Source organism: Rhyacophila brunnea, unplaced genomic scaffold (assembly GCF_057557595.1).
Source record: "Rhyacophila brunnea isolate RB1 unplaced genomic scaffold, BYU_Rbru_1.0 scaffold_14, whole genome shotgun sequence".
NCBI lineage: Eukaryota > Metazoa > Arthropoda > Insecta > Trichoptera > Rhyacophilidae > Rhyacophila > Rhyacophila brunnea.
The window spans coordinates 36,272,280-36,297,278 of NW_028232796.1; the positions used below are offsets into that span (position 1 = coordinate 36,272,280).

Genomic DNA, 24,999 nt, shown 5'->3' on the forward strand with positions numbered 1-24,999 from the left:
AAAATGATCTTTGTGAAGAACAAAAGTCGCCTCCAACGCAATTCTCTTTCAAGCTATTAATTAAAGTTCCATTCATCGATATATACCTACCTATTATGTAATTATGTCATATTTCTAACAAAAAAATGTTTTTATTTTGGGGGTGGCAATTTTGGGCGGGCACCTTAACGGCAGCCACCCTTGGCGCGTCTCTGCTCATAATAATTGTATTCAGTTATTATCATATTATTAACAAACTTTGTTTACGAAGAGCTAGCGATTTGCCTGACAAAGTAGATTGTAACTCTGGATCGAACACACATTGAAAAAAAAAATGTGTTTGATTGAACCAATTGCGACACCGCGGGGTGAAAAATGTAATGGTTTTATTTATTTCATATGTAAAATTTGTCGATAACTGTCAAATAATCTGATCGTATGCACATGATTCCAGTCATGACAATGTGGTACCTACATGTCAAAAATCAATCTCGATATAAAAAATTCTCACTCACCATGACCTCAGTTTTATATATAATTTTTTTTTTTTTTCAATTTTTAAGTGAAATCATCAACTGTTTATTAGGTAGGTATATATACATTTTTTTTCAAAAACCGACATTATGCAGCTGCTAGATTTCCCGTCGGAAAATCTGATAAGGATTAAATTATCCATCCCTTTTTATATGGGAACGTTTAATTCTAGCGTATTCAAGAATGCTGAAAAAGGCATCCGTTGGCCAAATAAATATTATTAATAGATAGATTACAATGCATATTCAAAATGCTATATTTCCGTTGTTTATCTTTACAGAATTATCCCCAATAGAATACCCAATCATTTTGAACATATTAGATTGATTAAGATGAGATATACCTAGGTTGGCAACATCGAGTGAGACTTTTTCAGCGATTAGGAATGTAGCAATTATATAATTTGATTTTTTACGGCATATTGAAAATCTGTGCTATTAAAAATCTATCAACATAATAAAGATACGACAATTTTATATTGAATGTTATATGTTTCCTGAAAGGTCATGATTCTATTTATCGCTGCTCTGTTTTGTCACTGTTCTGTTTTTTCATGTTCTGTTTTCTCACCATTCTGTTTTGTCATGGAACCGTTGGATATCTTATATGATTGTTATGCATTTAAATTGAATGGTTTTCACCCTGACCATTTTCCGGATCTAATACCGGCTGTAGACGTATTATATTACAACACAATGCCAGTGTATAAATGTGTATTGTTATCCTTTTTCTTCATTATAATAGTTCAAATACACCCAACAGGTAGTTGTCGCCACTGTTCGATACAATCTATGTGTCGGTTGTCGAGATTCCATCTTGTTTTTCTTGCTTTTAAAATACGCCGAGCTAATTAAACTTAGAAATTTTTACAAAAGAAAAAAATCACAAAGATTTTATTAGACAACGTGTTTTTAAAACTAGGCGTCGGTTTATTTTCGTTACATCTTCCTCTTTTGTTTTAAAAAATACGGCACACAGCGTGTTTCAAAATTTTTTGTATTGTGATTTCACTTTTTTTATTAATTGATTGATTGGTGATTCCAATACAGGGTTAACAAAAAGAGGTTAAAGAATTAAGAAGAAATTAAGAAAAAAAGTACCTACATAATTTTAATTAAATTATAAGATATTTGGATAACTACATCTGTATACAGAAGAAAACATATAAAAAATCAGATTGCGCCTGCATACTGCGCAGACGTGTAAAGTAGACCGGTTTTCAACTTTTCTCGGTAGATTGTTTACAATCTGCTTGTTAGCTTGTTCGATGATGACACGTTAAGTAGCTCAATGTCATTGTCGCATTATTAAAAGTATTTTTCCGAGTTTTAGCTTGTTTCAAAATAGGCTCGCCATCTTTGCTCGATAAAATTTTTCAAAAGTCATTAAAATTGTAATCAAAATTTTGTTTGATCACAAATTCAGCTACTGCGGTTTTTAATAAGTAATTTGCTTCTCTCCTTTCTCCAGTCTGTACTTATTGAACTAAACATTCTTTCGTAAATTGCATTGGAATGTGGAATTGAGAATATGTGGGCGACAATTTTATACAAATGGTTGCAAGCGGAATGATCATTAAAAATATTACTTATCCATTTCTCATAATCGTTTTTTTTCTCGTATGCTTCAGTCATATTCAGAAAATGTTGTACGCCAGGCTGCCTAGAAAAATTAAGCGAGCCTCTTTAACTATATACCTACATTTTTGTAGATATACAATTTTTGTTAAGTCGGGATGAGGCAATGCGGGACTCGGGATTTGTCTGTTGAACTCGGGACATTCCCGCTCAAATGGCAACTCTGTTCGATACCATTTGAAAATACCAATACCGGTATTTGGTATTTCCTATTGAATACCCTGCAAGCGACTGGCAAAAACGTTTGGATAAGATTTTGAACTAGTCATCGTGTAATCCGACAAAAAATGCACAGTTCTATTTTACTATCGGTTTAGCAAAGCACTTTATTATTACTTTTGTCTTCCGGACATTTATCTTGTAGCTTTTATTTGAAAGCTTCTGCATCGTGTTCCGAAAGTCTTATGGGTCATTCGCAAAGACAACAATGTCGTCTGCAAAGCGCAGGTGACTGAGGTAAGTATTCTTTCGGAGTTAATGACGATTCCACTGTTTTTCCAGTCAAGTCGCCTGAATAGATCTTCCAGATTAGTAGAGTTGATTTATTCTATGTATTGTAATTAATATGTAACGATAGAGAAATACCACCCTGTGTATTGAGTACCTACTTTTACTACAGCATAATAGCCAAGATTCGCACGGGAAACCCAATAGACACGGGTCAGTTACTCGGCCGAGCTATTAAAATGCCTTGGTTACTGGCACGACACGTTGACAGCCACTGGGTCACTTCATATAAATCGTCTAATAATAAATATTGACTCAGGAAGTTTGCAATACTGAGCCACTACTGTTTGTACATCATAACACATGATTGACATCTTAATGGATTATAACTGAATCGTAACGACTGCCGTGTGGCTACTGGCTGAAAGACGCACGAGGAGGTAGTTGGAGTCTGGATCGCCCCGAAAAAATAATTAAAATATAAGTTATTATTTCTGTAAGCATACAAATAGTCACATGGCTCTTGGATACAGCGACTTAAACGGTTACTGCTGTTTTGTATGTGTATTTCATTGACGTATTACGTGACCCGAAATATTGTACTTACCTACAGTAAATTTGTGAAAAAACGCCCCTTTTTAAGATTTTGGTATAATTTAACAATTTTAGGAATGGTTTGAACTCTTTGGATGCTCCATTCTAAATTTTCATTATTATTTTTATTATGTGCAATTACTATTTTTTCGATGCTCACAACACCCCACCCCCCGAAAACTTTTCCAATTCTTGAGAAAGATGCAATGTCTTTATAAATAATAAACAACCACGGATACTATTAAAAGAAAACCCAAAAATACAGAGAAGAAAATAATCAATCAAATCTATATTGGAGCCATTTCATATCGTTTCATGTCATGGATAGGTAAGAAATGTACATCCAGGCTAAAAGCATGGGGTTCACCCAAGTTTTGAAGTTTAAATAGATACCTACGTATTTTTTCTATGGGAGGGGGGCAAATTTATCGGTGCTGCGAATAGAGACCCCGAATGGTTAAGCCGCCCCAGAAGCCAAACAGTAGGTACATATTTTGTTGATTGTTTTTTAAACTAAATGTCGGTACTTTTATAATATTAGTATTCGTTACTTCGTTTGCCGCCCTTTATAATGTGCCGCCCCTAAGTATCGCATGACCTGCCTACCCCCAATGGGACGTCACTGTTGATCAGTGGTCCCCAAACTCAATAAGGCTACTTTCAGAAATTGAAATTGTCTGGTGAGCTACTTATAGGTACATTCCTTCTTTATATTATTTTATCACCGTCCTTTATTGTACCATACATAATATTATTATACTACTTAAGATCAATTAGATTAATTAGAACATCGGACTTCCGATGAAACATAAAATGCGTACTTTAATTAGGTATTTATTTATAAACAAAATAATAATTGATAAATATTTTGAAATAAGTGTGAGTAAAAGTAAAAATAATTATTGATAAGAATGGAATTCACTTTACTCCACATTTTTTTCAATTCTTGTACCTTGTCACTCCTATCCGAATGCAATTATCTGCGAGTCTGTTTCCATATTTACTTTTAACCACCTTCATAGTGGAAAACGCTGATTCACTAAGTAGGTAGAACAAAACAATGCCTTCATTTTGAGCGCAATTCGAACTAAAATTTGATACTTTTCTGTTGGGACGAAAGGACATACAGATTATATAGTTGAGGCAACACTCTTAAGCGACAAATCACATTGAAATTCTATCAATTTTATTCCATTTTTGATGAAGGGCCATCTTCTTGAAAATTTTCGACGATACAGCAGCTGGATATTTTGGTAATAGTGCCACAGAGGTGGACACGAACTTTTATAAAATTTTTGTACGAAAACAGTTTATTCCATGTAGACAATTATAATAAATACCTTTTTCTGTCGACACATCATCGGCTTTTCGATCTAATAATCGTTAATTGAAAATTTGAAATTTTCATATATTTTGATACACCATTATCACAAACTAAAATTATATGAGGTAATGTTAGGTTGGGGTAGGTTATGTTAGGTTAGGTTAGGTTTGGTTTGGTCTAAAAAGAAAGTTGTAAAATCGCATGTCTACCTCTGCGGCACATTTACCGATAGTTTTTCAATGTGATGTCAAATTTATAAATATTATGATAAAATATCCTACACGAGCTACCGGTAGCTCGCGAGCGACCGTTTGGCGATCACTGATGTAGATACTTACTCAAATACACCATGTGAGTACGTACGTATATTATTATAAAATATATTATTTAAAATGAATTAAGTATCTCAGTTTCATCGAATGCCTGCGACTTGCGGCCATTAATTATTTCCGACGTGACGCTGAAGAAAATCGAGAGTGCAATATATTCTATAAATACTTTTTGCGGTGAACATTTCTCACAGAGCTATGCATACTTCAAATGTCATATTTTACTTTGTAGACGCACCATTTCAGTCGTAGGGGATGTGACATTTAGATTGATATTTTAAAAATACTGCCCACATCGAATTAAAACCGAACGAGGTATAACGCCTTGGTAACATTAGAATAGGGCGAGTCTAGAGATAAAACCTAACTATAACTTTTCCAAGTTAACTTACTGACTGCGCATTGTCATTTTGTTTGTTTTTTTCAAAATTGTGTTAAAATTTTCCATTAGTCAGTCAATTTCCTGGCGACATATTTACATATTATTGATACATTTTTGCAGAAACATTGTATTATTCAATATAATAATGTGTACTTCTTCTTCCACGGCGCTACTTTTTGGTCGTCCTCTGGGTCTCTTCCGTTGGGGTAGCCACTTCGTCATGATTAGGGATTCCAATCCCGGGATCCCTAGCTATTTTCGATACCTATGAATCCCGGGATTGATAAACATAATCCCGAAACTTTCGGGATTGATTTTTTTATCAATTTTTATGGAAAATAAAATAAAAACGAAAATATAACAGGAAAAAATACCTTTTATAACAAATAACTACATTAGAAATAAACTGAGTTTGAATGAAGTTTGATCTATACCCATGTGTAAGTTGCCGATTCATTTTATTTTTTCACATAAATTAATAAAAATGAGAAAGATTGGAAAAAACAATGCTTCGCAATATTAACAAAGTAATTCCACAGATGATCTCATACGTTTTACGGCAGTTTCATTTTTGGCTGACTAATTAGTTTAATGAAGCGGAAAGGCCATAAGTACACCATGATTTGCTTTACTATTTTAAATCTCGCTAACCCATTCATTAAAACTTTACTATCAGAAACAGCAATCTCTTATTAAATTCACATTATTATTATTTATAGTACAGTATTATTTACTCCATTAAACTTATGTATTTCCAAGATTAAACGTATACAATATTAACAATAAATGTCTTAAATAAAAGTATAAATTATACTAGATTTATTTTTGACCGATTTTATCAATGTTATTTGTAAATATAAAATTTTTATATGAACAATGAAAACAAATGCCAATCCCGGGACCAGTCCCGGGATTGTCAAAATGTAATCCTGAAATCCCGGGATCTAACTAACAATAACATGTGCTTAGTAATATATAAATTAATACAGCAATACTATCCTTTCATTATCAATTCAGTTTTCAGGATTTATCTTGACAATATAGTATGTAGGTTTAAAAACTTTATAATAGAGTTCTAAAACGTAAACACCGTCCAGTTCAATTAATATATCAATATATAATGTTTGTGGAGTCGACTGATTGATTGTATCTAAAATTGTATGCAATTAAAACGTACCTATTAAAACACATTGTATTAAGTATGTACGAGTATATTAAATATTTGAATTTGTTCCCTAAGTACTGCTTGTCAGAATAGCTGTACGTTTCATATTAATTTTTGATTATCGTAATTTTTAGTCATCGATGAATTAAGTATAATATACAATATACATAATATTATTAAACAATATGTAGCTTGTACGTAAAACATTTCCCCGTGTCACAAATCGCCGTGAGCTTTCTTATCGGAAACAAATGATCGTACATACCTATACGGTCTCCAATTTTTTTAGATTCAATAATATGATCATTAATTCAATCTACATAGCTGATTTTGGCAAAATTCATGAATTTAAGATTGAAAATCTAACCTAACCTAACAATTAATAATCCAGTAGGTAAATCGGCTATTTTCAAAATTTATTTGGTGCTGGCTTCCTGTAAAATGTAAACCGACAAGAACCGTGTTTTATTTAGACATGAATATGTTTTTTTTTTTAGAATTATTAATAACCATGTCCTTGCTTTTTCGTACAAGGTGTTTGTTAGTAATTTTGAACAATCACAAACACCCAGGCTTTGAGAGTCCTCACCGGGAATCGAACCCAGAACTCTTGAGCGGAAGGCCAGCGCCTTACCCACTGCACCATGAGAGCCGCCTTTATGCCCATATTATACCTATGACCCAAAAAGGTTGGACAGTCTTTAATGTAAGGTCGTATATGTCCGATACAACATTTCACGGTGAAGTGTGATACGGCGAACTGCATGCGTACAAGTTTCCGGACACGTATTAACCATGCATGGTGTTTAATTTTAGTAGAATTGTGCCAACTATTGTTTTATCTGGCAACCCTGAAGCTTTTTATTGAATGCTTGTAAAGTTTTCAGAGCGTGTATTTTGGCATTAACTAAAAAGCCATTTGCTAACACACGTCAGTCGAACGTGCAATTCAAATACTCATTGTTCATTTGTTTGATGTATGCTTCATTATTCTTAATATTATTATCGTTTTGTAAACTTAACACCACACAAAATGAATTATATTGTCGTGTTATTGAATCATAGATAATATTCTATGAATATTATATAAGTAGGTAATGATAGTATTATGGGAATAAATAACTCAACCCGTGCCAGCATATTGATCGGCGATAATATTAAATATCCACTTCCAGTGTATCCAATTATGGCAAACTCAGTAAATAGCTGACTGCAATAATTATTATTTCCGGGATATCCATTTTTCCACATAGTCAGCTATATCCTACGACGTAAACTCCATATAGGTAGTAACTGACTCAATTACAATAATTATTTCCTAAATATTATTTTAAAGATATTATTTTGATTGTGTCGTGTGTACATCAATAAATAGCGGATCATAATTCATTGCCCATGTCACTCGAATATACGTTCCCGTTCTGTCAGTATCTCAGTCTCTATATCGCTCCGTACAATATCTCATTCTACCGAGATTCGGACCTCGGAACAGTATCATAAGTACATATTTTAACAAACTTTTTTACCGACTGTAGATAAATTTTACGCTGCAGATAAAACTCGCTCCCCCATCCATCGGAGCAACCACCAAATCACGACCTCTTCACCCATAACACTCTGACCCTACAGCATCATAAAAAAAAAGTAGAATGGCAACATATACTATTTAACAATGTATGGTGAGCAGGGCAAATTCTAAATGCGTCGGTTTATCCTTTCGCTATCTTATAAATTGAATTTAATGTAATAATTAGTTAACCGATTGGCTGGCCAATGAAAAATTGTTACCTCTTCGCTATACTTCAGCTGGGGCACGGTCTAAAACGATCAGACTACGCGACGCGAAGATTGTGCAAACGACGCGTGCAGAACAAAACATAATTTGTCATAAAAATTCAACATTCGTCCATTTAATGTTATGTTTATTGTTCTATTAGTACTAATAATAATAATAATAATATATTCATTGACATGTTTTCTTTTTCAAGTAAATGGGTAACGTTTTCTAGTCATCTTTACACGATTTAAGAATTAATTCCCCCGACGCCATCACAAAACAAATTGACGTGTTCACAGCTCGACTTTCACTCTCCGATTGGCAGCCAGTCGGAATTTTCGTCGCACCTATAGTTGAAAATTATTTGCCGTTTCACTTTCACTCTTAATGGTATTATAAAAACAAATTGTCAACCCCGTTCGCACGTGCGATTAGTTGGTTTTGAGTTAATCGAACAAGTGCATCCACATTATGACAACGCCCGGTCGGTGCAACTCGACGCAACGGCTGGTCGGTGGGCTGACCACCAGACCTTTTACGCCCGTATGACCATACCATGCCTCGTTACTTCCGTGGCGGTACTCTCGCATTACCCTGCTTCATCTATCTTCATACCCAGACAGTACATTGGCATGATTCATACGCAAACCACAAATCCACAAATTTTAGTTATATTAAAAGAACTTCAGACTTTAATTTTTCTCATCTTCTTCTTCCACCCTGTCACGTCCCAACATTGGGGCACAGGGCAAGCACAAGTTGGCGCCACTTCCCTCGGTCCATCGCCAACTCTTGCGTCTCCCGCCATGTCAGACCTGCAGCACGTAGGTCGCTCTTGTAGCACCGCTGCAGGGTGAGGGAAGGCCGGCCACGGCGATAGAACCCTTGGAACGGAACTCGTGTTCCAGCCACGTAAAGCGTCTCTTTGTGATAACTTCAGTCACCGAAGGCTGTTGTGTCTGCTCACGAACTCGGGTGTTTGTAACGCGGTCGTACCAATGTACCCCTAAGATTCGGCGGAGACATCGATTCTCAAAGCTCAAAAGCCGAGACTCTTGAAGCTTAGTAAGATGCCATGTCTCAAAGCCATACAGGAGAAAAAAATTCTCTCAATAAACCGAGAAATTAAACCACAATGGTTAATTATATTTCCATTGATTGTTTCAACTGATATCCATATTTTCGGGTCCGGAACCCTTCCACCCAGAAACGGAAAAATACAATTAGTTGAGTCTTTTGATTTGGCTGTCGAACAGTCTTCTCGACGGATTGGCCTTTCGGAATTCTACGACACGCAAGGCGTGTATCAGTGGAACTCATGAATTGGTAAAACTATCTGCGGCAGTCAACGTTTGCAATACTCAGACGCAACAAACTAAAAGACAAGACAACGGGGGCGACACAAACGGATACTGATGAACCTAATAATTATTACCGTTTGGCGACGTGCATTCGGAAATCAGTTTTGGATGTGACACATCGCTTAGGTGAGCACCTGTAATAATTATACCTGCAGACAGGTGTTGAAAATCGGAGTGTAAGTGCAGGTCTATAGTTGAAGTGGTGAGAAGCTTTATATAGCAGGCGGGGTAAATACGGAAGGAGATAAATAACACTTGCTTGATTTTGTTACCCACCACGTTCGCCGCATAAAAAATCGATTATAAATAATTATAGATATTTTTTCGAAATTATTTTCCCATACTTACTATTTTTTCTGTATTCAAGCAACCGGCACATACCTTGATAATCAAGTAATTACATTACTTTACTCAACTTTGTAATATGCACTCTTTTGGATATGGTTATTTTTTTCAACTATATTTTAATATGTTTACGAACGTGTCCGGAAACTTGTAAGTATGCAGTTCACCGTATCACACTTCACCGTGAAATGTTGTATCAGAAATATATTGTCGTATATTAAAGACCGTCCAACCTCTTGGGTCTTATACTACCTACTGAGGGGTAGGGGTTTACGTAGGGTGTTGATTTACACTTTTCCACTAACACAACACAAAACACTGATTCAGGGACATTAAGTATATTTCGCTTGACAAGTAACAGTTAATTACTAACAACATTTGTAAACGCACGCTTTGGCGCGAAAAAGGTAGCAAATCGTATTTAGAGGCGACGTAAGAGGCTCAAGGGTAGGTAACCGACTGACCGTACCCACTCTCGACCCTTCGTCCGCCCAGAAACAGATAGCGGTAACTTTCTTTTTCTTTGTTTCGCTGTGCATCATGGTCTAGCCTTGACTCATTTACAATTACAATAATATCATTATATTCCCAACTCTGTCGATTGGAGATTTAGGCATTACTACCTACTGACATAAAATTCATGTCTAAATAAAGGTTCTTGTCGGTTTACACTTTACAGGAAGCCAGCAACAAACAAATTTTGAATATAGCCGATATACTGGATTATTTGTTAGGATAAGTTAGGTTAGGTGTTCATTCTTGAATACATGAATTTTGCCAAAATCGGCTATGAAAATAGAGATGGCCGTATACTATACTGTGTTACGGTGAAAATGTAATACGGACAATTTACATGTAACCCTTTCAGATAATGTTATTACAACGTTTTTATAAGGTCGTATTCTTGGTTGTCCGGTGGTTATTTATCCAGTACAAATCTTGCAATCGATTTTTAACAAACTTCCCTAAACTTTTAGAATATATTATAAAAAAAAGATGCCAATGCATTCTTTTAATACTTTTAGCCAATCTTTAAGTAGAATTGAATTAATTTTCAGTTAATTCTGTTTTGTATGAAAAGTTATTTCGTAAAAAGTAAAACACTATTATTGGTTGCTAAGGGTCTGGGTCCTAGCAACTAAATTATTAATATATACGTGCGTTACTATGGAAATTAATATGAAATGTCAAAATGACATTTCAGTATTCTATATTTATTCAGTATTTCTATCAAGTACAATTTTTTTAGATCGTTTATGCTATTAAGTCAAGTTTATATTATAATTCAACAGAAAATTTAAAAATTTTAATTATTTTTCAACTATACTCGTATGTTTACGAAAAGACGACACGTGTATAGTATACGCAGATTTAGATGTCCATACGCAGAATCTTCTGCAGAGGCCTTTTTATTCTTGTAGACTATGTAGACACTCGTACATCAGTAAATCAATGCTCAAGTCACACTAGCAACAAATTTTATTGCTTATTTATAATAATTTTATTACTTTTATATCCTATTGCGAATCTATATCGCCGCAAGCAAACAGTCTGCCATTGGTATATGTGTTTGAAATACGTGCGTTCACATATAATTCTTACCAAACAAGTTTAGAAAATTACTTAAAATATTGCCATGTTTATATTATTGTTTATTGAGTATTTATCGAAATTTATCAAGGACAAGACGTGTGTTACCGTTAAGTTTATATTAAGTATTTAACTCTGTTATTTGGTTTTAACCACATTTTACTGTACTGTACTCAGTCACATACATAATTTAGGTAGATCGCAGTACCGACTTAGTAATTTGTATTAGTTGACATGTTCGACTTTCAAAATCGTGTTCGGCATATTTTTCGCGCTGTTTATATCTGGGTTGCTGGATTTATGAATATACACACTTTGCCAATAAGTGGTAAGAAACTTACATTATTTATTTTTCTGTGAGACACAATTTTTATATAATATCTAGGTATATTATATTAAATTAACGCTATAGGAGGACTGTTCAAACAGTATCTGAATTTAGTTTTTCCCGCGGAAACAAATGAAGCACGGGAGGTCTCATTCATTGGGGGGGGGGGGTGGAGGGTACCTCAATATACCTATATCTGTATTTAAACTTTCAACGGCTTTTTCATATCTCATATCTCTCTTGTACCAAGAGATTTGAAATTCGGTACACAGATACAGATACCATATTATTATAATATTATTGTTCAATTTCGAGACGGGCTGATACTTCAAACATGAGGTCTCCTATATACTCGTACAACGATCTACTAAATTAACTTAGTTAATATTATGTGGCTTACATAACATCAAAATCGCTGAAACATTTAGGCTCTCTCTATAAAAATAGCCTATGTCATATTATAATCATTAAAAATTATAATTCGTCACTGTACAGGCCAAGTAGCGTAACCCTTAAATATCAAATTGTTCAGGAAGTGAAAAAAACTGTGGGCATTGGATTTACTTATTATTTTATATAATATTTATTTATTATTTTATATATTTTTTATTATAAATTGAGTGGCGTACTCTGTACGTACCCTGTGGCTTACGTTTAGAGAGGGTTACAGCATTTGGCTGGAATATTTTTTGTCAAGTTACAAATCGCTTAAAAAATAGTTTTGAATTATTTTGATATGAAATATTTTGTTTGGATTTATGATACTTGGCCAGTTCGTGTAAGAGTATGCAATAAGTCCATTACCATCAAAATGTCACTTTGGTGAAAAGTGAGGGTTACGGCAATTGGCCTGTACAGTCACGAATATGACTAAAATCGACACATTAATTCAAATTTACAATACCTACCTTAAACTCCAGAAAAACAATAATATTATAAGTATTAACTGCTTATCATAATTTCATATAAATACCTGCTCAGCATAGATTATAGGTATCTGGTGTAAGAACATTTGCGTCCACCATGTACTAGACGTCAATATAAGCGGTTTCTTTTCTGTGGGTCACGGATTCAATTCTCGCGGTTGAATCATATTCATTTTATTATTTATATTAATGAGTGTGTTTGGATCGAGAATATATACCTAATTGTTTAACTCATTTAGTGCTAACACCGCGACTGGCGCGTTTGGAGTCGTTGGCCATTAGATATAATTAACGTGTTATTTAAATGTGGTAATTAAAAGTTTAGCAGTGATTGTGTTTTAAACGAGCGGCTTAACAAATTCTCGTAAAATAGAAGTCCGTTATGAAGTCTCCACTATTATTTGGAAGTCAATATGCTCCACATTTAAGTACGGTGACGTTACTTGTTTGTAAAATACGCATATAGGTACCTACCACAGAGCAGATAATAAATAGAATTCCGATAGGCTATATTCAATACGCTACATTTTGATACAGGGTTTTGAATGTGTGAGTGTCCTAAGAAAATGAAACACGCATTATGCACGTGCAATAGTGTGTGTAATACACCAATATTAAATGAGCGTCAATGCATAAACCGAGAGCAGTTGTTCGATGTATAACATTCGATGTATAACGTATTCTTGACGCGTGTTTAAGTTTATCATCCCGGATTCTTCCTTACTCGAGATCGGTTACATGCTACTCCTTACCCGTTAGGTATTTCAGTTCCCATTATTTCTGAGTTCCTTGGTACCTCATATCTGCTATATCTTGTCCGGAAACTTGTACGTATTCAGTACGCCGTATCACACCATGCACTGCGGCACTTTTTAAGGTACGACAAGAAAGTAATACAATTTTGAGAGTAGGTTTAATGGCAACGACTTTTTTTTCGCCTAGCCTTTTTGACAGCAGTGAAAAATATCAGAATACTACAAATTAGTGACTTTACATATAGATACAATTTAAACAACAATAATTACCTAAGAGCCGGCTGTTCTGCTAGACCTTGCAACTCGATATAATATTTAATAATATTAACAATACTATAATTTATTATTTTCAGAAAAATGCGGCCCAGTAAGCAGTGCATTAGGGCACGCATCAGCTGCCGCCGACCCAGAACCGCCGCAACCCCTAGTCACAAGACGACCTTCAGTGAGCCTCCCCAAATGGGCCACGGCGGCAGGTCGAGGAGGCGCCGTGACTCCCGTTACAGGGACTGGAGCTCCGCCCGCCGCCAGGCTGCAGCCATTATCGCTGGCCACGCTGGACCGGGATTGCTTCATCATACCTGTGCACAGTTTGGATAGGTTTCTACCGGCTGGAGTACCGGTATGTACCTTCCATTATATACATTTTCACTGCCAGCCAATTTTTACTAGATGGACACTTGTCGGCCAGCTATTTTTGGAATAAACGACATCCCTTAAACAATATGAAATAGGAATAGAATGATAAATGTTTGTGAAAACTTACCAAATCAACATGTTTCTCGAGTTTATCGTGAATATTTTTACACTAAAATGATAAATATTGTTTATAAAATATACACAAACAGTTTATTCAGAAGTTATGACGTTTACTAGATCGCACGAGTTAACTCGTCCATGGCCTAACGCAACATACATGCTTTGGCGACCTCGGCTCTGGTAGTGATCAGTACAATATCTACGCAGTCACGTCTCGTGTGGGTAGACAAGGCATACGTTGCATATGGGCGACATATTGTAAAGGGCGGCGAATAAAAGATAGAATTCAAATATCACAAATTTTTAGTGCAGTGGAGATTTTCCATGACCCAAACGATGCTTTCACATAATTTTAAACTATCATAAAAAATCCTGACAAAATAACTGTTATTGTATTGTAATGCTCGTCGTAATATATGTAATCTATATTGTAATGGCGGTTTATCAGTCAAGATTTTCAAAAGGGTGCCTCCAAACATGTCAGCGCTAGAGCTCTACGTGGGTACTTAAAACCACCACTGCTTGAGAGAAGGTTTCGTTGAAATGTTTTAATTCTCAGTGGATAGTGTGTATGTCAATTTAAAGATTTTTGGTGTATGTGTCTGACAATTTGAAACTAAAATTGAAGAGCGACCGCATTCTAAGTCTACTTAAGTTTGACACTGTGTCTACATATAAATAATATACCATACATTGCCTAAATTATCTGCAACCATGATAGTTGGGAAACTATGATATTTTGGGGCTCCGGGTTCGATTCCCGGTGAGGTCACTATATTTATGTGATTTTCTCAATACCTGGGTGTTTGTGATTGTTTCACTTCTATTACTATGATACTGTTTCACTACACTACTGTCATTGGGCCTCATGGTCTGTTATAGAACTAAAAAATTTTTTTTTTCATATTCGCAGTATCGGACCGCCCCCAAATTCTAATAAAATATACATTATCACTGCATCAATACTTGTGTACCGATTTTCAAGTCTCTCTGTAGGCGATAAGGCTTTTTGAGCGGGACAATATTGTAGCGTATACATGCCATTTTCAATGTGTGTTTGGTCCCAGAGTATGAGCCTATCAGTTGAGGTATCGACGAGAAATGGATGTTGGACAAATCTTCTTGGGGCGGCCAAGATCCACATCGGATTGTAAGCTTAACTTTATTTTTCCAGTTCCCTGTACCGCAACCGATATGCCCCGGCGAGAAGTCAACACCGAACAAATCAGTAGTCTCTTCAAACGGCCTAAGCGTCCTTGAAGTCGCAGACCCCAAACTGTGCATCCTGGCACACCTTATGAGCCCCTTAGAAGCCATAGACCCTATACTGGAATCCCCGATGGCAAGACCGCTGCACAAACAGCGAACTGCAGCCAGCGAGTTGCTGACGGACGTGGCACACGCCAACACAGCAGTCGGAGGAATGCTGCTCGCAAACATGGAAAAGAACGCTGAGTTTCCATTCATCGCATATTACGTCATAAACAGTCAGCAGACTGACCCTTTAGCCTTCTATAACAACATGAGAGGAGCATCCTTGACCAAGTTTGATCCGAGGTCCATGAGATATACAGCAGCGCACACTCTTGATCTGTACAGCGAAGTTGCCACCATCTGCAGGCCGCCTTTCCAGGACCTGACAGGAGGTGTGAAGAGGTCACATACTCCAACGACTGGATATATCATCAGTGTGTATAAGGTTTGCTTGAGTACATGTCTTATAAGCATTTACGTATAGTTTGAAACAATATATATAAAATATATTAGTGTTTGTCAGGCGCGCACACAGATTGTTTTTTTTATTTACTGCCTATTTCGTATAGCTTCTAGTCGAAACCAAGTGCCACTTTTCCAGGAACATTCCTCATACTTAAACACTCCGTTTTTTTAGTCTAGCGATGAACACTTGGGCTCCAGCGTTAACTGCAGATGCTCACCTACTGCAACCTGTCGCATTCGCAAGTGGTCATCAAATGGCTGTAATTATTAGTATCGTTAGTGTCCATTTGTCTTGTCCGTTCTAACAAGTTGCGTCAGAATATTTAAGCAAAAATTCGATGCCTCAATCTGCAACAAATCATTAACTCTACTGGCACAAGCCTTGCGTGTTGTAGAATGTCAATAGAAGAGGGGTCAACCCGTTGAGGAGGCTATTCGATAGTCAAATCATCCCGGACATGACCCTGATGAGGAAGAAGAAGTCTAGTTCTATTCACCTAAATAATTTGTTTTTTTGTTCTTGAGGGTGGGTGCCGAACAATCCTCGCCCCTTGTGTGTGCGCCTGACCGGATGCTTCGGGGTGTAGTGCTAAGCCTTACATACCTGTATACCCTTCTTCCACACAACGATGCCTATAAATACTACTCCCATTACTCACCACCCAACAATTTCTTTCTCTACCTACCAGTGACATCTAGCGGAAAAATACGAAGCTTGCAATTTGAGACATTTTTTACATAATTTACAAAATACACATACACAAACATACAAAACTGTATTAATTAATAAATATGTATCTGAAAACATTAAAAAGAAAAATTATTTTTAAGATAAACTTGCAATTTTATTGTAAAGAAATGTTATAAAATGTGAATTTGATAAAGGATCCAATCTCATTATTACATAATTTTATTTTATGGTCATAATTATTTACTATTAAAATTTGATTTATTAAGTTTTCTATGTTTTATCATAGAGATTTTTGACTAATTCGTAGTTTTAATATTTTTTATATATACCTATTTTAAAAAACATGTATTTTTATTAAGATATTATAAATGTGTATAACTTGAAATCCTTTTTATTTATATCAAATCGAGCATCAATATTGGGACCATACCTAAATAATATTTGATATAAATAAAAAGGATTTCAAATTAAGTATACTTACATATTTATATTTTTCTTTGTATTTTTCCGCTAGGTGCCTGTGGTAGGTAGAGGTATCGCCTTAAGAAAAACGTTTAATAATTAATTATTGATCTTTATCATAACCTAACCTAACAGCCTATTTTTACAAACACCTACCTATTCCTGGATTGAACAACCTTTTATTGCATTTCCAATGAGGTCATTCACTAAACTAATTCTATAAACACATTACCATTACGTCAGATGAGCGCATGTGAGCTCATAGTAAACTTCTGCCATGGGAAAAAAGTATGCAATGTTGTTTGTGATAGATGCTATCATCCCATAAGCACATTTTGAGCCGAAAACGAATAATATTCGTTGAAACTAGAAAAATGTGTAACTCCATTTTAACTGAAAATTGACTTTGAATGCCATCTAGCGGCCGTTTTTAATATCTTCCCGTCTTGCAAATAACGTAATTCCAAAAAAATTGTAACATTGTTAAATCCATGGATGATTTTTAACTCCAAAGCCATATACCTAGCTATTTGTATATGAAACCATAATGTTTTTTGTCTCTCCTGTAAAGTAGTGTTTTTGGGGTTACGTAATTTTCTAGTTTCAATGACGATATCTATTTTCAATTAGCAAAATCTGCCAAAAATTTATCGAAACTACACACTCATCATCTCACGCGTATGTCACAACACCACCTACCTCACGTTTTATTTACTTTTATGAACATATACACGTTTTTTAGTCATATTTATGCTCTCTTAAGTATCCTTGATTTATTTTAATGGTTTGAAAAGGAGCTACAAAACCTTTCAAAATCCTTTGCATGCACTGCAAAACCAAAAAAATATATATTATCTCTATTACAAATAAATTTAAATCGATGTGTGATTTCTAAGGAGTCATCAGCTACTTTTAAATAATGATGAAAAGTAACATTTTCATACACCACTAATATTTTATTCTATGAATAGTAAAATAGGTTGCCTTTACAATAATATTGTATGTAACTGTAGTAGATACTATATGTGTTCTTTTATTTTTGATTATATTACAATCCCTAGGGTTGTGCATAATACCTGTTGGAAACGCTACAGTGTAGAACATCACACAGCCATAAGAAAATGGTTGGGGGGGCTCGCCAAAGATCCTAGTTTTATGGAAAGTGTATGTTCACTGAACTCTTGTCTAAAACATTATTTCTTGAATGTTATGGTTTCAGGTGTTTGAAGGCGACGATGGAGAAAGATTTGAAAGAAACTGGCTCTATTGGACTGGAGCGAGGATGCTTTATAGGCATTTACCAAGAGCAGCAGGACTTAGAAGAATAGCATTACACAAGTAAGCGACTTTACGGATATTACAAATCAATAACTTTCATAGGTGAAAGTGTCAAGAAAAGTAGTACATAGTACTGTTGAAACATCACTTCAGAGAAATGGTGCTTATTTCCTACAGTTTGGAACTTGTCCGGCAGTTTATCTGGGCCAGACAAGCAGAAGGTTTATTAGGTACTAAGTATATACATTTGTGCATGGAAAACAGATTCACAATAATTCTCCAAGCATCTTATATAAAGTTACGTGTTGGCTTATAATGTGGTGGGTCGCAGGTTTGAATCCGGGGTCGGGAAAATACACGTAATATTGTTTTTCAATTTGAGTTTGAAGTCAGAGTATGGACCTAATAGCAGTGACGAAGGGTGGAGGTAGGCTGTTACGATACACCATAAATAGTGCACACTAAACTTTGTCAGTCATACGTATTTGTTTTCATTGAAATAAGACTACAAATTAGAGACGGGGTTGGTTAGTTTTTAAAATTCGGTTAAACACTGCGAAACCAAACCATAATAGATAATAGTCAAAAAATATTAATCTATCTATAAATATCTAAAATTATGCCATTAAATCATATTTAACTTTGGATAATTTTTAGAAAAAATTATATTTTTATCTATTATAGTTTGGTTTAGGCAGGGCTTAATGAATTTAAAAAAATTAAGCGACAATAATATGTATAATTGGTAAGTGTTCTTAATCCAACGAAAACAAATAAGTGTGAATGAAAAATTGTACACAATTTTGTCATAACGCCCAAAATATACCAAAACTATTATGGTTTGGGTTAGGCAGGGTTTAATTGATTTTTAAAAACTAACCAATAACATCTATAAAATACATAATTGTAGTCTTAGTTCAATAAAAACAAATACGTATGACTAACAATGTTTAATGTGCACTATTTATGGCAGATCTTAATAGCCTACCTCTACCCTTCGCTACTCAGATGCATACATCATGTTGTGTTAATTTATTGATTCAACTTTTATCAAATTTGTTAATTTTATTTTTACTTTTTTTCAAATGAATGCCTAAATTATTATTTGTTTATAATTTAAATTAAGCTAACAACGTTATTAACATGGTTCATAGATGGCGGGGCGGTAGTTATTATAATTCACAGAAAGAATAATATCTAGTTAATTTCATATTATACTATTTTACATAAAAACTGGCGTTTTCAAAATGAGTGGTGTGGAAAAATGTATATAAAAGTCTTGTAAACAACTATTAAATAGTTAATAATAAATTCATTTATTCCGATAATATAATGATTACTATTATACGAACAATAGCTGAAAACAACCTATCCAAATGTTTCAGATCCGTGGCAACACGTGGTGACCGAATGTACCTTCTAGTCTGCGAATGCGGAACCCTTCTTCAGGACATGTCGGCGGCGGCCTTACTTGTACCAGCCCTCAGGGCGAGGCTGTGCGGCTACACCGGCCTCTACAGACCCATCGAAGCCTTTTAGCTGACAATCAAGACGCACTCCACGAAGAAAACATTGTGCCGTTCCTATTCGAAGAAAATGCCAAAACATTTCGCTGCGTAGCGATTCCGTATCGACATGAAACTATGTTCACGAATTGTACATGTTTTTGTCGACGGTTACTATTGATATAGTAATACAAATTGTATGAGAATGTAACTGTGAAACAGTATTGAAACCAATACAATGTTCATTATCTTAAACTTTACGAGCTCACTGTTGAGTTGCGTACATTACTTCATAAGAGACTAATTAGTCTTATTACAATGTGTTGATTGTCGATGAAGTTTTACGAATCATCATGGTTGCCCTCACATATTTATCTTTAATCTAGAATGATACTTCTGCACTTTTATTCCAACTCTATCAACTTCGAAAGTGTTATTGTCCAATACTTACGTATTCTGAGACAACCGGCATTATTAGAGCATTAGATTATTAACCTTTTTTATACCCGTATTGAAAGAAAAACTATCAATAACTTCTTGGTATCAACATCGTATCGGAAGAAAACTATCAAAACTTTTAATTATTATAATAAATTACAATATTTTCTTTTAAAACAATAATCAAGACAATAGCACCTGTACACGTGCATGGATTTATTTACTGGCAGCAATAGTGCGTATTTTAAACTATCATGACAATAACTGTTTACACGTAAAAGTGCTGTCTGTCTCACCAATCTCATTCTTCAAGAGTAGGCGAGATGCGATGTTATCATTTTATGGTACTATTTAACAGGTCATGAAAATCGGTTAACCTCAAAATGAGTCTTCCCGATGAAGTTAGAATTTTTACCGGTAGGTTCACCACTATCATTCTACTGGGCAGGCGCAGTTATTGCACGGTCCAATTGTTGCGTGTAAACTTTTTTGATATATGCATGCAATCTTGCAATTTGCACGATTGTTTACATGTGCATTTTTTGTTATGGCCGCGATAACACGTACTGTCAGCAGTAAATCCATGCACGTGTAAACGGGGTTTAGTATTAGTATTATTACTACATTGATAAAGTAACGCGTGATGACTATTAAATAAATTGGGAAGCTAAAAATATTGATTGGGTTCCTATGAAAAAATTTGAAAAAAGCATTGGTCTAAACTCTCCCCATTTCATGGTACGTATTTACTTCATTATGCAATAGTTCATGTTACAACTGCAGGGGTTGGATGTTTTTCACATATCAACTTAAGATGGCTTTGTAGATTAATATATTACGTAGACCATATGAGAGGGGGTGGCAGGAGAGACAGTTGCCTTGAGCTTTAAGGTTTACGGGCCCTCGATTTTCAACACTTGTCTTCAACACTGTTGAATATTTTCATTTAACAGTAGTTGTTACCTTACAATTTAGATAACACACGAACACAATGAATACATAAGTAACGTAAAGGTGTTATCTCGGAGCCTGAAAAATAATGTATTGTTGTGTAATAGTGCCTGTACTACAGCAATAGTGTGTATTTTAAATTATCGCGTTAATAACTGTTTACACGCAAAAGTCCTGACTGTCTCTCCAATCTCATTCTTTAAGAGTGAGCGAGAGTGATTTTATGGTACTATTTGACAGGTAGTGAAAATCGGTTAACCTCTTCAGGTTTGCCACTATCGTTCTACTGCGTAGGCGCAAATCGAAAAATTCTCATCTGTCGCATGAAAATTCAGAAGCCTCCGAAGTTTTTTAATTGTTGCATACAATCCTGCAACTGTAGATTAATACATGTTTACATGTACATTTTCTTGTTATGGCCGTGATAATAAGTACTGTCAGCAGTAAATCCATGCACGTGTAAACAGGGTATTATGTTATGTTATGAAGTTGGAATAAGACTACTGCTCTAAGAATATTGTTGAAGGTCATTATGGTGATTAGTAATCCTTAGTTAAATGTGGAGATTTTGTACAGTAATGAAGCCTGTCTGTTAAACATATATCAAGCAATATGTAATTACCATTGAAAGCAATTAACTCACAGCTCCGTAATTTTAAAAATATTGATGCATAATGCCTAAAAAAACCCAATATGTATTTAAAATACTTCATAAGATAATGTGGAGGTGCATATGAATATCATAATACAGTCAAACTTGGTTATTACGAGGAAAATGGGACCGACTGAATTTGGTCGTTATAAGCGTTACTCGTTATGTCAGAGAATAGGTATTTTTAAATGAGCGGTCACATAACACAAAAAGTCGCAATTCAAACAAAGAAACACAATTAGAATTCTTCCCCGAAACAAGCATGGCATTCATAAACTACAAAATAAGTTGTTTATTGTAATGAATGCTGGTAGGTACCTACCTACCTACGGACTTCACAAACTTTGGATTTTTTACATGGAATTTCAACCATATGTGTGGATACTTTTTCAATATTGTCGGCGAAACAACCAATTAGGTAGGTACTTAGACACTTAACTAGTGTCATAAACGTAATCCGACCCCAGCGGCATCCTGTCCAGTCGGATTTATTGGTTAGGGTCGAAATATTTTTAAACAATCGACACATTACCATTTTTAAGAAAATTTTTGACGATATTTTAACTCGGTATGTCCGATAAGGAGCTCGTTATAAAAGTGAATAAATGTATGGAGAAAATCATAAACTAAAATGTGAACGAATGTTTCCTCGTTACATCCGAGATCTCGCTATATCCGTGATCGTAATAACCGAGTTCAACTGTAATATTATTGTAATGATTGAGAATTCATAATGTTTCTTTTTAAAACAGCAAAATTTTGATAAAAATTACCAGCTGAGAATTGAAACAACAGTATGTTAAAGATTCTTTCAGATTGAGCCTTCTGTGGTTCTCTATACAAGAAGATTGTCTTCAACATCTTTGGAGTTATATTCTGACCATAAGGTTTGTTGATTAAACACACTGTAATCAATGTTCATTTTATGTTGGCATGTTGGTACACCAAGAGATCACAATCAATCACAAATGGATCAAGATGGTGACCCTATTGATCTTTCCATGGTACCGACAGCCCGATGAATAATTAGGATAAATATACTGTATGCTGTGACGCTAGATCCTTTTTATTCAAAACCGTTACATTGGGTTGTAAACATCTTTACAATATAATTATATCTCTCTTGATACGAAATGGCGAAATCATTAATTTTAACAGATCGGACTAAAAATTCATGTGGCATCCTTGTGCAATGAGAATTTCTTAATTAAAAGAAAAATCAATAATTTATTGAACATTTAAAAACATTGGTGGCGAAGACTTTTTAATAAGTGATTATTTAATGGCTACCTTTACTTGACTTGGCGAGCTTTTATCAACTGCAATATGAAATAAAATTAGTGCCACAAATAATCCAAAATGCTTTATTTTGTGACAGCTAAATAACTTTAATAGAATATATGAATTATTGGACTGTAATCAATGCACTTAAAATATATGAAAACCAGTGGCAACATGTGGATATAAAACTTAAAACGCCTCAATAATCACTTTGCAAAAAGGACAAATGGAGCATGCCATGCGCATGCAATAGGTATACAGGCTTACTGGACTAGTGACAATCTGATTTCAGGCGTATCTCACATGTGACAGATAATGTTTATTTAAGATTTTATAACATACAATAATTTCAAATTCTCTTTCATCGTAAAATTTCAAAGAATTCGAACGTCGTATAATATAATATGTATTGATAATACCTATTTATTATTATTTTTAACAGCTATGTATAGGTAAATCATTCTACAGTGGCACCATAGGCGATTCGCGCGTGTATTGAATTGTTTGCGACAATGCCTGTTTCAATGCTAGCAAACAATACCACTACAACTGCAAGCCGCATTTGCCGTATCCATGGTGCCACTGTAAAATGATTTACCTATACAAGGAACTCAGAAATAATGGAAACTGAAATACCTAACGGGTAAAGAGAAGCAGGCAACCAATATCGAGTAAGAAAGAATACGTGATAAATTTAAATACGTGTCAAGAATACGTCATACGTCAAATACTGACAACTGCTCTCGGTTTATGCATTGACGCACATTTAATATTGGTGTATTACATACACTATTGCAAGTCTATTATAATGCACAGTTCATTTTTCTAGGACTCTCACACATTCAAAACCCTGCGTCAAAATTTATTGTATTGGTATATTATGTGTCGCTTTTCAAGTTTCTTGCTTGTCGAGTTTCAAAACTTGCTATAACACTTTTTTGAAATAATTAAGATATATATATATCGATGGATTCGTTATTAAAATCTCTACATGGAAATTTTATCGCTTCTTTCAAAATCCGCTACGATTAACTGTAATTTATGAAACAAAATCAATACGTCTATCAATATACCGCTATAACACTACTGAAACATTCAAAAACCTTTTTAGTTCAAAAAGTTTTTATTGATTTTCTCAACATAATGAAAAAGTGTTATAGCGGGTTTTGAAACTCAGCGACACATATAGCCTATCTCTATTTATTATCTGTTATATGGCTATGTACTTAAATTTTGTGTAACTTTCCTGTCCAAGTGTATATCTACTGTGCTTTACGGTTACGAATCATTCTTCGTTTATCTTCCTCAAACAAGCAGTCTTCGCCACTGAAATAGATTATATTATTAATAAGTATCAATCAATAATTATTGGTCACATATAGAAATTAAGAATTTTATCTAAAATTATCAGACAAAACTTAATAAAACGACATATCTATGAAACATATTCCCAAGTAGATTAAACAATAATGACAGATTTGATTGATTCAATCATATCAAGGGTGCTAAACTAAAAGGGCCTTATGAATACTGTAGTAAAAATAAGTCAGATTATTTTGAATATCACATCAGACTTCAACACACCATCTCAATTCTCCTGTAAAATTGTAAATCATCACCCCTTTGGCTTAGCACTCTCGATACACTCAAACAGAATTACTGTTATTTTATAAATCTAGTCCAACCGAATATTATGTATCACATAAAGTTAATTTTAACAAACTATGTTATCGTAACACTTTAAATCTTAATTGACACATATAGTCAAGTTACTTTCAAAATCAGACATG

General features: G+C 34.7%; 1 protein-coding gene across 1 annotated transcript in view; it reads left to right on the plus strand.

Annotated features, from left to right (window-relative positions):
* Positions 1-24,999, plus strand: part of LOC147075915 (uncharacterized) — an 86,897-nt gene extending 61,898 nt beyond the window's left edge. The window contains exons 3-6 of the mRNA XM_085942244.1: positions 13,827-14,095; positions 15,407-15,931; positions 18,324-18,442; positions 19,768-24,999. Coding sequence (XP_085798370.1) covers positions 13,827-14,095; positions 15,407-15,931; positions 18,324-18,442; positions 19,768-19,921 — 1,067 coding nt within the window. The 3' untranslated portion in view covers positions 19,922-24,999. The remainder of the gene's footprint in view (positions 1-13,826; positions 14,096-15,406; positions 15,932-18,323; positions 18,443-19,767) is intronic.